General features: G+C 38.2%; 1 protein-coding gene across 3 annotated transcripts in view; it reads left to right on the top strand.

Moving 5' to 3' along the window:
- The window catches only part of LOC137285155 (multidrug resistance-associated protein 1-like), a 55,523-nt gene extending 46,675 nt beyond the window's left edge, over positions 1-8,848 (top strand). For all 3 annotated transcript variants that reach the window (XM_067817380.1, XM_067817382.1, XM_067817381.1), the window contains exons 24-31: positions 3,192-3,391; positions 3,596-3,722; positions 4,223-4,324; positions 5,695-5,841; positions 6,313-6,471; positions 6,807-6,973; positions 7,954-8,148; positions 8,635-8,848. In XM_067817380.1, coding sequence (XP_067673481.1) covers positions 3,192-3,391; positions 3,596-3,722; positions 4,223-4,324; positions 5,695-5,841; positions 6,313-6,471; positions 6,807-6,973; positions 7,954-8,148; positions 8,635-8,746 — 1,209 coding nt within the window. In that variant the 3' untranslated portion in view covers positions 8,747-8,848. The remainder of the gene's footprint in view (positions 1-3,191; positions 3,392-3,595; positions 3,723-4,222; positions 4,325-5,694; positions 5,842-6,312; positions 6,472-6,806; positions 6,974-7,953; positions 8,149-8,634) is intronic.
- The last annotated feature ends 6,785 nt before the right edge of the window (positions 8,849-15,633 follow it).

Here is a 15,633-nt window from a genome sequence, read left to right as displayed (position 1 = left end):
GATACATCCCTCAACACTCACTTCATACACAGAAATGACGATACATCCCTCAACACTCACTTCATACACAGAAATGACGATACATCCCTCAACACTCACTTCATACACAGAAATGACGATACATCCCTCAACACTCACTTCATACACAGAAATGACGATACACCCCTCAACACTCACTTCATACACAGAAATGATGATACATCCCTCAACACTCACTTCATACACAGAAATGATCTCCTTGAACATGTTGATGTGTATTGGCTACATAGTGTTTTGGTTCAGGTGACTACTCATGACCGCAACCAAACTTAATCTCATGGTACCCTACTTAGACACAATGATGGTTAAAGCCCAGGGTACTGTATGCAGACACAATCCTGGTGAAATGTCATGGTACTATACTTCGACACAATGATGGTTAACCCCCGGATACTCTACTTAGACCATATGGTGGTTAAACCCTGGGTACCCTACTTGGGCCATGTGGTGGTTAAACCCTGGGTACCCTACTTGGGCCATATGATGGTTAAAACCCAGGGTATCCTACCTAGACCATATAATGGTTAAACCCCAGGATAGCCTACCTACACACAATGGTGGTTAAACCCCAGGGTACCCCAGCTAGACCATATGATGGTTAAACCAAAGGGTACCCTACCTAGACACAATGTTGGTTAAACCATAGGGGACCCGTGAAGGTCTCGGTTTAGAATAGGCCTTCAGCAACCCATGCTTGCCACAAAAGGGGACTATGCTTGTCATAAGGGGCGAGCAACGGGATTGGGTGGTCAGGCTCACAGACTTAGTTGATACATCATTGGTTCCCAGTTGAGCAGATTTATGCTCATGTTGTTGATCACTGGATTGTCTGATCCAGACTCGATTATGTCGCCATATAGCTGGAATATTGCTGAGTGCAGCGTAAAACAAAACTTTCTCACTCATTCACTAAACCTCAGGGTACCCTACCTAGACACAATGGTGGTTTAACACAAGGGTACCCTACCTAGACACAATGATGGTTAAACCTACCCTACCCTACCCTACCCTACCTAGACTCAATGGTGATTAAACCTCAGTTTACCCTACGTAGAAACAATGGATGGTTAAACCCCAGGGTACCCTACAAAGACACAGTGTTTGGTTGAAGTGTCCTGTATTCTCCCCAAGCACCAGGGTACCTGGATCAACCCTCTGTTAACTTAGCCACACTCCACACCAAACATCATGGCGCCTCATATATGCACATGGTGTGTTGTTTGTTTACAAAAATCCCAGCCATAAGATAACTGAAATAATGCTAAAAATGGCAGAACAGATTCACTTACTCATTGCAACAATCATTTTCAATTCGCATACTTTTTCTACTCTCCTACTTAGCCGGTATCTTATGTGAAGTTGCTGTCTGCACGAAGTATGTCTGATTGACAATCTACTCCACCCACTGTGCATTTCACAGCAGGAATATGTAGGTCAATGAAACGCTCATAAATTGGTCATAAATTGACATAAATCATGTATTTGTGGTCACAGTAAAACCAAACAAAACTGAAACCTGGCCAGATTCCTGCAGTCACCATTATCTTGGTTGAAAGCTGGCAAGTTTTTCATGTCCATCAAGGATTCCGAGCAGAAAATGAGCTTGGCTAGTCTGGATTGTGTGTATGGTTCACTTGATAAACTGCAGTAACAAGGGACCAAGACTCTGGAATGATCTGCCTATGAAGCAGCTGGATTAGCTTACTCTGGCTATCTAGCTTACTCAGGGGCAGCTTCCTCCTGTCTTGCCTTTGCGACAGAAGTTCTGCAGATTGTTCTTTGACCTTCTTAGCAGCATATATTGATTGTATTAGACATAGGTGTACAGACAATGCCATGCCACCATTAAGTACTGATGAGCCTGATATGAGGACTGGCAAACAAGGAGAAGTTGAACACTTACCTTACAATTGACTTGTATTACCATACATAAGTTCCGCCCACTGGTGCTTGCCATTGTGAGCAAAGGGGCCCAAGGTTGTCCATTATGTACTATGATCATGTGAGAGTCTTAAGACTTAAGATGTTGTTATGCATGGTTGACTGTTGAAAATCTGAAGTGTTGGACTTCAGCCACAAATACATGACTTATGGTAATGATGTGATAGACGTAGTAGACATAGAATTGTATACATGATATACAATGATGGGAAAGGTCCTAACAAGATTTCTCATGTGAAGTACATGTATTGACACTGATTTTACTTTTTCATCTCTTTCGGGTCTTTGTGGTCTTTGATACAGTGTGTCATTTACGGCTTGAGTATAATTTATTTGCAGCTTCACAACTATGTTGATCTTCCAGAAAAAATTCAGATATGTTTTGCTGAAATGCTGCCGACTCACAAGGAGCATGATAGATGTGATTGCACTTTGTTGACAAATTTGTTATTTGTTGTCTCTTTGGTTCAAAACAAAAAAGCTTCAAAAAAGAGACAGAAGTTCTAGAGTAAATTCTCAATCGTACAACTTGAGATCATATAGGTGATATCCTCATTATATGGTCTTTACTGACATCAGTGTTGTTGTGGTGTTGTATAGTGACATCTCACTTGTGGCAAGTGCTCCTTGTCATTGTGTTGTCAGCTTCGGAAACTAAAATCAGATTCCTGTTGTCAGTGTGTCCTAGACACTTCACAACCTTAGTATTTGCTTTTCCTTTATTGAGTTTTCACGCACCACTAGATTTTTCATTGTGCTTGTGTAGACTTGGGCTGCCTTTAAATAATGTTTGAGCAATTTGCTTTTGCTTGTTTTCTGTATATCACAACCCTTGTAAACACTGCCTTGTTTCTTGGACTACCTCACATTTTACTAACACCTCCTGTTAGTCTGAATAAAGACTCAACATTTGCCTTTGTCATAAGGGATTAAAATGTATTGTTTAACAACTGTAAGAGTTTTAAAACCATGGACTGCAATCATCTTTTCATTGTATTTTCAAAGTGTGTATATTTCCTGATTTCTTACAGTGTAATCAGTTACATTGACTGTTCAGTTCTAACCCATATCAAAGGTTAATTCTTATCATTTTAATTTCAAAGAGTTGAAGTATATGTTCTTATTAAAAAATGTATTTCTGATTTTGAGTAAAAAATATAATTGAAACTTGCATATTACTGTAAGTCAATATACACATGTTTTGGTCACAGAGATTTTATGTGGCATCGTCCCGGCAACTGAAACGTTTAGAGTCAGTGAGCCGTTCCCCCATATACTCTCACTTCGGTGAAACCATCACTGGAGCTGTGACTATCCGAGCCTTTGGACAACAAAGTCGCTTCATCAACGAATCTCAGAATAAGGTGGATGAGAACCAGATTTCCTACTACCCAAGTATTGTCTCCAACAGGTGAGATGTGACGCTTTGTCCTTGCTGGTATATCTACATTTGTCCTGTCCTTGCACAAGACACTGTTTGGGGGCAAATGGTTGGTGTTTCAACTAGTCAAGCCCATATTTCAATGTTCATTTGAGAACAAGTGATTTTTCTTTAAGTTAGCCTGCAGATGCTTTTTGATGTGTGAAATAATGTAAGATGACTGTTCTCTGACAGGTGGCTTGCGATTCGTCTGGAGTTTGTGGGAAACTGCATTATCTTTTTTGCATCGCTTTTTGCTGTTCTGGGCCGTGACAGTCTGAACCCAGGCATTGTTGGACTGTCCATCTCATATGCCATGAATGTAAGTATAGCTGAACAACCCATCATAGCAAAACTAATAATACTGTTAAAGTGCAAGCTCAGGGTTTCGCAGAAAATTGCATAGCTGTTGGTGCGGTACCAAGCCCAGGTATTGCAGAATAAGTCATAGCAGTTGGTGGGATAGCACTTCTATGTATTACAGAATAGGGAATAGCAGTTGGTGGTAAAGCACTCCTATATTTTGCAGAATGGGGAATAGCCGTTGGTGGTATAGCACATCTATTCATTGCAGAATAGGGAATAAGCAATTGGTGGAAAAGCACTTTTGTATATTGCAGAATAGGGCATAGCTGTTGGTGGTAAAGCACTTCTATATATTGCAGAATAGGGTGGTCCAGAGGTTCCAGGTATTGATGAATTGGGGATAGCTGTTGGTGGTATAGCACTTCCAGGTATCACAGAAAAGGACATAGCTGTTGCAAGTATTGTAAATGAGTAGACGCCAGCATGTTGTATGATCTATTGACGTGATGTACACAGGTGACACAGACCCTCAACTGGATGGTGAGGATGACCTGCGAGCTGGAGACCAACATTGTTGCTGTTGAAAGAATCAAAGAGTACACAGAGACTCCCACTGAGGTGAGATAACAATCTAATTCAACACAAACACAAACACAGACACAAAAACAGTTGTGTGGTTATAGCACATCATCATATTATGGTAACAGTAATTATAATATTATGTTCATCAGATGATAAACATTAATCATGATTTGTGAATAGTAATCACATTACATGAAGAGTTAATTATGTGTATTATAAGATAATATTCATGAAGAGGGAAAGTATTTATTATTTATTTAATAGTCATATATTAATTGTAATAATTCAAATGATAGTACAATGGTGATCCTATTGAGATGAAATCACATTGTGTGATCAGCTCTTCTGACATAAAGGGTAATATAACCATGTTGTAGGTAGTCTGCAAGTTCGTTGTGGTTTACTGTGTGAACGTTTGCTTGTGAATCATATATGCACTGAGACTGATTCTTTAGGTTCTGAACATGTGTGTCTCAAATAGTTCTTCACTGTTACACCTTCATATGTTATCTATGTAAAAAGTATGATACCAAGCTATCATTAAAATTTTGACACAGTTACGAGGGAGGAGTGCAGGAAAAGGGACAGTGACGATAATCTATCCTCACTCACTCAGTCACTCATTGTCAGCTGAACTAGGTCTTGTGTGTTTAACATCATTGTGATAGTGTATATGCTTTCATTGTCAACTGAACTAGGTTCTGTCTGTTTAACGTCATTGTGATAGTGTATATGCTTTCATTGTCAACTGAACTAGGTCCTGTCTGTTTAAAGTCACTGTGATAGTGTATATGCTTTCATTGTCAACTGAACAAGGTCCTGTCTGTTTAACGTCATTGTGATTGTGTATATGCTTTCTTTGCCAACTGAACTAGGTCTTGTGTGTTTAACGTCATTGTGATAGTGTATATGCTTTCATTGTCAACTGAACTAGGTATTTTGTGTTTAACGTCATTGTGATTGTGTATATGCTTTCATTGTCAACTGAAGTAGGTATTTTTTGTTTAACGTCATTGTGATAGTGTATATGCTTTATTTTGTGTTTAACGTCTTTGTGATTGTATATATGCTTTCATTGTCAACTGAAGTAGGTCCCGTCTGTTTAATGTCATTGTGATAGTGTATATGCTTTCATCGTCAACTGAACTAGGTCTTGTGTGTTTAACATCATTGTGATAGTGTATATGCTTTCATTGTTAACTGAACTGGGTCTTGTTTGTTTAGCATCATTGTGATAGTGTATATGCTTCCATTGTCAACTGAACTAGATAGTGTGTGTTTAACATCATTGTGATAGTGTATATGCTTTCATTTTCAACTGAACTAGGTATTGTGTGTTTAATGTCATTGTGATTGTGTATATGCTTTCATTGTTAACTGAACTAGGTCTTGTGTGTTTTCATCAGGCTCCATGGGAGATAGAGGGCAAGAAGCCGGACAGTGATTGGCCTATGACTGGTAAGGTAACCTTTGACAACTACCAGACACGCTACAGAGACGGCCTTGACCTTGTCTTGAAGGGAATTGACTGCAGTGTTAACAGTGGGGAGAAGGTGAGATAATAAGATGCTAGTTTCCTTTGTTACCTTGATGTGTTACGAACAATATATTTCACATCTGGATATTTACGTATTTGATGCAGAAAAAGTTGGTTATGATCAGAGTTTTATAAATTGAACATTCGTTTTCAGATGCAGAGACTCTGATACCTAATACTGCTACCTCCATTCCAAACATAAGCACCCGTAAATGTCCCGGGGTAGAATAAGCCTTCAGCAACCCATGCTTCTCTTAAGAGGCAACTAACGGGATCGGGTGGTCAGGCTCGCTGACTTTGTTGACACGTCATCGGTTCCCAATTGCGCAAACCGATGCTCATGTTGTTGATCAGTGAATTGTCTTGTCCAGACTCGATTATTTACAGACCGCCGCCATATGGCTGGAATATTGCTGAGTGCGGTGTAAAACTAAACTCACTCACTCACCCAAACATAAGCACTGAATGATCAACTTTTCTTCCTCAGGTTGGCATTGTAGGCAGAACAGGGGCAGGGAAGTCTTCCTTGACACTTGCGCTGTTCCGTATAATTGAGTCAGCTGGTGGCAGTATATCCATCGATGGTGTTGACATTTCCAAGATTGGCCTACACGATCTCCGATCAAAACTAACCATTATTCCACAGGTATGTGTGCTCTCAGTCACTGCTGAGACATGACCAACTGACATCCATCTTTGAATATGTTTGCCTGTTATTGTGACAATTATACACCTGAGTGTGATATCTATGCAATGAGTCCATCACCAGTTAAACTACTTCAGTTTCGTATTATTGCTACTCATTATGATCACTGGATGTAATTGTTTCGTAATTGTTTCCTTCACTGGATGTAATTGTTTCGTAATTGTTTCCTTCACTGGATGTAATTGTGTTGTAATTGTTTCCTTCACTGAATGTAATTATCTCCTTCACTGGCTGTAAAAGTTTCCTTCACTGGATATAACTGTTTTCCTTCACAGGATCCTGTCTTGTTTTCCGGGTCACTGCGCATGAACCTGGACCCCTTTGACCAGTTCAATGACGAGGATGTGTGGCGGGCCCTGGAACATGCACATCTAAAGAACTATGTGGTCTCACTTCCAAAGCAGCTTCAGTACGAGTGTACTGAGGGAGGGGAAAACCTCAGGTAGGTCAGGAAAAACACACCCAATTATGTCCTGATAATATATATAGAGACTCATTGTCATAGTAGTTTGGACCCAACAAATATTTCAATGCCTGATGGTTTTTTGGTTGTTTTTTCCAATTATGAATGTCTATTTATTGATATTCATCTATGTATGGAGCTTAGGTGAATATTGTGAGCTAAGACTATGGGTTTTGGTTTGTTTGCCAGTATCTTTTGCCTGTGAAGATAGATGAAATAGGTCTTCAGCAATCAATGCTTGCCACGTAAGGTGACTATGCTTGTTGTAAGAGGTTCAAACTTTCCACGCTTTTAGTCATAGAATAGCTGTCCTTTTACTGTATGGCTGAATTTCCCAAATTGCTGATGCATGTAGAAAAAGTACTGTAAGTCCCCATGGTCCTTAGTATGGTGATCTACCTTCAATTGTTAGCAATCTATAACCCATTTTTATATTGTATTGTTCTCTATAGATAAACTGTTTTACGTATAATTACTAGTTTTACATTCTTTTCTGTAATATTCTAGTTGTTTTACTGTTGTTTCTCAACGGGTTTGTATAATACACATGTGTGCCATTTCATTGTTATGTTCCGGTCATGATATGGCTGAAACATTGCAGATGTGACTTTAAATATTGACTCACTCACTCACTGTTGTAAGTGGTGTCTAATGGGACCAGGTGATCATGCTTGCTGACTTTGTTGAGACGTCATTGGTTCCCAGTTGCGCAGATTGATGTTCCTACTGTTGATCACTGGATTGTCTGGTCCAGTCCAGTCTGGTATTGACAAATCGCCACCATATGGCTGGCGTAAAACTAAAGTCACTCACCCACTCTCCAGCCATCTTTCTATTCATCCTGTATGTTATCCTCCAACCTAAAAAGTTATCGTACCTCCACAGATCATTGTAGGTGTAGAATCTAGTGTGAAAACAACAGAGATACCTATGAGAACAACAGTTGTTTTATATGGCAGTGTTGGACAGCGTCAGTTGGTGTGTCTGGCGAGAGCACTGTTGAGGAAGACCAAGATCCTCATCTTAGACGAGGCAACAGCTGCTGTGGATCTGGAGACAGATGATCTGATCCAAGCTACAATTCGCACAGAGTTTGCCGAGTGCACTGTCCTTACGATCGCCCACAGACTGAACACCATCATGGATTATTCTAAGTGAGTACATGGAATGGAAGACCAGTTCGATACCAATTTGCTACTATAATCCAAAACTGTGATTTCTGTGTATATAATACAAGCTGCAAGTAAACAGATTACAATGCCTAGGTTTCCGTCTGTGGTAAAGACAGGGTCATTGTTTGGCTTTACACCATCAGCTATCACTGCATGTTATTTAGTGACACATGAAATATATTTATGTGGTGTATGTGCCCATTTGTTGCATCTGTATTTGTGGTGTTGTATCAGTAGTTTTGGATATATAGTTAGCAGCTACGGTCTGCTGCTACCAAATAGGATCTGTTCTTGACAAATACGATCTGTTCCTCGCTTTCAGGCAACATTGCAATTATTCTCAAATCTTGCCACCTAAAGGCTCTTAGTTTTGAATCCCAGATAAAAGTGTATGTAAGAAGACTTTAACTGATAACCAGTGATTTTACATTCTTTTAGTCTTGACAAGTTATCATCATATTTCCTCAGAATCATGGTTCTGGATGCTGGAAAGATCCGAGAGTTCGACAACCCTCAGGCCCTACTGCAAGACACAGATTCTATCTTTTACGGAATGGCTAAAGATGCTGGTCTGGTTTGATGAGAAGCTGTAATCTGTCAGACTAGTTCATAGATGTGCCAGTGAAGAGGCCCTGACCTGTATGGAAGGTGAAGATGCAGCAGACGGCTTCCAAGTGGCCAGGCTGGTTGTGTATCCATGTATTTGATTCAGTAAAAACTGAAAAGGAAGTCTGATGCCACCAGTTGTTGTTTTCTGCCATGGTTTTCACTGGTCAGGATGACTTACATTTCCTAAATGGTGTCATGCATGACCTGAACTACAAGTATTGTAACTTGTACATTGAGTTATTTGGCTGCCTGCTTTGTTCCTTGTGGTGCAAACATTCACAGAACGCTCATTACCAACTTCAAAATGGAGTGGAAGATTTTTCTGATTTTGCAAATTCATCAACAAGGCAAGATGTTGCCTCCATTAGATCCTGCTCTGTCAGTAGGAAAAAGTAAATCTGCAGGTCCTTGGACAGTTTTTATGGAGATAAGGAAAAATTCCCAATTACGTGACTTCACAATACAGTACTTGATTTGCTCTGTTGAATATCCCTGTTATGTTAATAGATGTGTACGATCGAGAATGATGATCAGTGCCAAGGGCAGAAGAATCCTAGTGCTGGTTATTAAACTGCTGAGTTGTCCAAATCTGTGAAGGGAAAAATATTTTATAATGTTTTCTCCAATATCATTATGTCAAAAACAAGTATGTATGTTAAAGAAGGATAACAATATGTGGACAAACAACTTCTCTACTGCCTCAAATTCTAAATGCCTCTCAAAGAAGTATGCATCTTGGAGGAAATAAGCTTAATTCTGTAAGTCCACGTGACCTGTGCTGTATTGTTAGTGTGTGACCATTTGGTATTTGCTTGTATCAAGCAGAAATTTTCAGGGGGAGAACAAACTTGTGTGGGTTTTACAGTATATGTGAGAAGTGTACTTAATCTGTTAATATGAATGTTGTGTTCAAATGTTTTGTCACCATTTAAATGATACAATTTTTTAAATACTGTACTGAAATATTGTATTGATATTGCAGTGTCATGACAATTCAGAATTCTGTGTAAGTCAAGAACATGATATATGTGACAAACTGTATTTACATGTATTATGAAACACTCACAGCAATCATGATTCTTGTCTATGTTTATAATTTGACACTGTGTTTACTTGCGGAATGTTCCTGTTTGAAATTGTAGTGTACGTAGCAGGAACATAAGGTACATTTGTATGTAGTTCAAGTCATGAAGAGTTGTTTTGAAATGGAAATGGCAAAATGCCATTTACTGTTATGTCATCATTAACGATGATGTTGACGGTATTGTTGACAGCACTGTTGTAACTTGTATAGATGCTTTAGACATTGCTGTTGATGCTGTTGACAGTGAAGTTAACGTTGCTGTTGTAAGTGCTGTAGACGGTGTAGTTGACATCACTGTTGTAGATGCTGTATTGCTATGGAACAGCAATAATAACAGTACCATCATGTACTAATTGGTGTATTAAGTCTGGTGGCCTGCAATTCACTTGTCAGAATTGAAGTTTCAATAATACAGTGACTGGCCATCTTGAATGAAAATAATCAAAATCAAGTACTTCATAGACGTGTTGTGCAATAGCTATGTTCTTCATTTCATGAACACTAATTATTATATTTAGATCTTTTGTTTTATTTGTGTTGAACAAGGGAGAGTCCTAAACTTTGATTAGCCTCAAGCATGAAAACTGTATGTAACATTGGACATTATACCATTGCAAGAAATGATAAATGTTTTAGTTGTGTGTTTTTATCGATTTAGAAACACACAGTTTGACGTCAAATTTTACCAATGTTTTAGCAATAATCCTTAAGTGGTGAATCACATCTTGGAAGTGCTAATCTATTCTATCATGCTGGTATTTGTATTTGTATCCATTTCGACTTGAACAACAGCCATGACTTGGATGAAGTAAAAAAGCTTGACCTCCTTCTTGGGGTGTGCCTCAAGGTTGACAAAATTTACACACCTGCTGATGATCAGATATACGATTATGGATTAATTGAGGTGTTTGAGAAAATATCAGAAATTGTATACTTCCTTGTAGAAAGGTGTATTTTCTTTTTATTTCTCATGTCTTTGACAGAGTTTTGCTTCAACAGTAAGTCAAGGACATCTTTATTGCCATAGTTATCATGGCACTGCTCATCTTTAAAATATTGGTATATTGGAATCTCATAATACATGAAACACAAACAGAACATCATATTTCCAGGGAGACATTTTGTATTTTCTACAATCTGATGTTCACCTTTCATTACCAGTGTAATGTGTTTAGAACTATGAGACTGTTATGCTTCATGTTTGACTTATGTCAGTTATTTTTTAGATAAATTATGACTGTTTTTGATAACCTTTTCCTTAGGACAGTTAAAATCTGTGTTACCAATTTCCAAAAACAGCAGTCCATGAGAGATGGAGTGAAGTTTTGTAACATTTGATTTTGATAACCATTTCTTTGCACAATTCAGATCTGTAATCTTATCTTCCAAAATATATGTGCATGTCAGGTCTGATCGCTGAAGATGGTGCCATACACCGTGTGCCTTGAGTTTATGTACAGATGTGGCTTGTTGCCTCATCAAGTAAATGTAGGATAGCACTTACTGTCAGACACAGTGTGTCTTCTTTGTTATACATGTACTTCAAGTTGCTGTTACCATGGTTACTGTGAATCCTGTTAGTCTTCATGTCGTTTAGTGAACATGTGTATACATGTATTATACATGTACTTCTTGTTGCTGCTGCCATGGTACAATGAATCCTGTGAGTCTGCAAGTCTTTGACTGAATGTGTATATACATGTATTATACATGTACAGTGGAAACTGTCCAAACCAGCATCTGTCTAATCCAGCAAGTTGTCAACACTGGCATAAAATCCAAGTCCCTTTCGTGTCTTGTACATCTATCATCAGCTCTGCAATCCGACACCTTGTTGAAAACAGATTATTTCCCCAGTCCCAATGAGTGCCGGATTAGACAGCTTCCACTGTACTTCTTGTTGCTGTTACCATGGTTACAGCGAATCCTGTTAGTCTATAAGTCTTTGAGAGAACTACTGTTGCAAGATGTACATCTGAACAGGTGGATCCTCTCCCTTTACAGTGATTTAGTTACCTGGGTGACCAAGGATAAGTTAGTGGTTATACAGTGTTTGCCCTAGGCAGAATAGTCATCATGGTGTCACGAGATTCTGTCATGGACATGTTTTGGGGAGTCAGCTTCAGTTTGAAACTTTCATCAAGACATAAACTTTGATTTTTTTATAATGACAAACAATGTAGGCAGGTATTTAATCAGCACTAAGCAATTAACTGGGAAACATTTGCTTTTAGATTAGATTACCTGAACTAAGGGCTAGGTAGCACTGCGTCAACTTTGATGCAAGCTTCTAAATTCACTGTGTATTTGATATAATTTGTGTGTTAAATATGCAGGTTTTCTGCATCAGGCAAACACTTTTAATGTGTTTGTTTTACATGCGGAAGCCCATGGGTTGATACCCAGCTGGATAGAATGTTTGAAGCCACGACATGGTAGTACATTAGTTCCAGTAGTGTGAAACACCACCTCACGCACACATTAATTTGTCCTGGGATTCTCAGGATAAACAGGATTTCCCTGTGCTGATGTCACTTCTGAATATGCATCCAGGGGGGTAGGAGAAGCCTAGTGTTACAGGGGGAGTGATGTGGAGCAATTTCCATGGACTGGTTGTTCCTTTTGTTATTGTTTTTCTCCTGTGAGTACCCGGGTGACATCCCAGAATTTGTGACCGGTTCATGACCTCTGCTGCGCAGCCTGCATGTGCAACTGAGAGTTTGATTAACAAATCAACTAAGGTGAAGTCATTTTTACTTCATTACAAATGTATTATGAAAACAAATGAAACACTTTGAAGGTTAATCATCTGCCAGTGGTAGAAATGGTAAAAAACTATTAGGACGGAAAAATGACGAAGCCAAAGTACGTCTTTATATTTTGTCTCATAACCCTAATTAGTTTATTGTCAGAGTTGTATGATTTTGAAAATTAATTATAAGAACACATGGTTTGCTTATACTTATAGTAAATTTCTATCATGACTAACATTTAAACATTGTATAGACTGCCGATATGGATCCTATTTCACACATGCCCTATGCACGATCTAGTGTCTGTTTTCTGTCATATAGATTCTGCTGAATGCTACAACAAATAAATTAAAACAAAATGCATATAATGAATTTAAAACAGACTAATGTTATAGCAACAATGTCTGGCTACTACCTTGTTCAGGAATGTGTCCATCAATATCCATGTCTAAAGAACGATATTCTATTCATCTGCAGCTGGTAAATAATCCTGCTTTATGTCGTGTGTCTCACAGCATACCATGGATATTTTTAAATAATGGCATATGATGGGCATCAGGCCTCATGAATGTCTAGGGTGAAGAAATTCTGCTCATGTGGACAGGAGCCCAGTCCCTTTGTCCATCACGGTCGAGGTAGCGGGTGCTGACCAATTTGCAGCTTGGTTTCATAATTAGACCGTGGGTGAGAAACATTATTCGCTCTGTATCAGTGCCTCTTTAAAGCTTTCTTGTCATGCTGAAGAGTTGAGAGCAATTTTCAAGTTTCAGTTACAAGTTTCAATATCTTCAGCTTCAAAAGTAAGTGTAAATGTAAAAGTGAAGCTCCCTGTGTTTGACCATAATGTTGTAATGACTGACAGATTGACTCACATTGTGTGCATCAAGTTGCTTTTAGCATTGAAAGCTTGTGTACGTTATGAATAGAAATTTTATTTTGCAGTTTTTAAGCTTATTTATTTTGATGGTTTGGGAAATAATGATGTGTACTTTTGTTTTACTGTCTAAGTATTTTCGTTGGCTGTGCTTGTCATGTAATGTGCTCAAGGCAATGGAGTATTTCGGTTTTGCTCATATTGACATAATATGGTGCAGTTTGTATTTGGAGCTTTACTGAAACTAAGGAACTAAAATGAATTGCTCTTCAGATCACGTACGTATCAAGGGGTATGTTGTACTTAAAGTCTCTGTGAGGACTTGTTGCCCTCATCTTTTGCAGGGTCCACTTGCCACGGATTAATATTTCTGTGTGGAACTGATCCATAGTCCGTGACTTCAACATGTATACTAACGATTTTTATAAAGATGATAAACATCTGAATTGCCTTCAGCATTTAATGATAATATTTAAAAAACCCATAAAGCTTTATTATGGTTATATGAATGTGACAAATGTGAACCCTAATGGATGCTTTAAAAGTTACATTTTTAGCCAGGTGAGCGAATCAGTGTGCGATCCTCCTATGGGAATATACTCGCATATTGCATTTGTGTGGAGATTTTTGTATAGTTTCAAAGGCCTCAAAGTCAGCACTTTATACAATACTTCATTCAATATATTGGCTCTGATTTAAAGGTAAGTTCTCTATAAGGGTTATTCACAGGGAAAGAAACCTATACAAATTTCCCAGTTTAATTCAGGGCCAGTGAGTGAACAATAATTAGAGACCATATCTGTACTTCACTGGTCCAAAATAATATTTGGAGATTTACTTCACTGTCAGTACAAAATTCACTGGCCACCAGAACCACTGCAAATTTATCATTCAGTGGTTCTGGTGAACTTTTGTTAGCCAGATACCACAGGAGCAGCATAAATTTTGCACACTGTGTTCATTAAAAATTTAAGCAAAATAAAAAAGGTAAATTTCCTTCCATCTGTTTTCATATTAAATTGAAGATCTCCCAAAACACATAGTTGCTAAGAGCAACAGCTGGGACTAGATCTGTAACCATTTCTGCAGTATACAATTAGGTGCTTCATGCATGTCACACTGTTCAGGAAAGCTCAAACCATTAATCAATTACTGCATGCCTGCCTTGAATACAAACTGGGGCGAACTTGTGATGTTTATTAACACCTCCAATCAACAGATGCAGATGGGGTATTAACAGAGAGCTACCGAATAATGTGGCATTTGAAACAAAAGCCAATCTAATACAAAATGCAGACCACACATTTTATTCAAATCATACGTATCACATTCATGGAAATTGAAAATGTTTACCTGGTTTGAAAAGCTGAAGCGTCAGACATCTGTTCCTGGATTTATGGTAGGCGTAATACTCTGGTTCAACTCAGATACTAGTCACTTAGTCTACCATATTGTATGTTTTGTTGTTGTGTTGATGTGGGGATGTTTTCGCAGAGTTTTTCATGCCACGTGTAGCTGATATTTATGTATTCCCATCTTTACATGGTTTTACAATGCCATTTGGTTTTAGTCTAGTCATATATGAAAGGTATTTTGATTATTTATTTCCCACAGTATTGCTAGATCTAAAGTGGGATGTTGAAAACTAATTCATATTTGACAGAAATTGATTTTAAGGTTGTAGCTGTTTTCTGTTTGGTCACTGACATTTTCAGGTAAACAAAGGAAGTAAGAAACATTCCAAGGTTCATTATTTACTTTTTCGTTTCCAAAATGTTTTAAAAAGAATTTAGGGCAGAGAAAACCTTAAGTTTTAGGTTTCAATTATTGTTTTATTTTGAATATTCAATTCATAACAGCAGTTTGACAACAGCAGTAAATAAGCTTAGTGTTCTTCAACAATCAGTGAAATTATTAACCCACAGCTTTGCATCTCCTATCTCACATTTCAACATTTTGGCGTTGGCAGATTTACAGTCCAAATTTAAAAATGTCTGGCTTCAGAAACGAGGATGGATATCAGGCATAGAACAGAGATGAAGCATTGATGCTTAGTTTTACATGATTGAATGTAAACTTAATAAACAATCCTGATAAGACCTCTGAATTTGAGAAAATCATAACTTTGAATTCATCTCAGTTTGCAC

The sequence above is a fragment of the Haliotis asinina genome, chromosome 5, assembly GCF_037392515.1.
Source record: "Haliotis asinina isolate JCU_RB_2024 chromosome 5, JCU_Hal_asi_v2, whole genome shotgun sequence".
Taxonomy (NCBI): Eukaryota; Metazoa; Mollusca; class Gastropoda; order Lepetellida; family Haliotidae; genus Haliotis; species Haliotis asinina.
The sequence above is the reverse complement of the archived record's forward strand: the minus strand, read 5'-3'. Positions and strand labels throughout refer to the sequence as shown.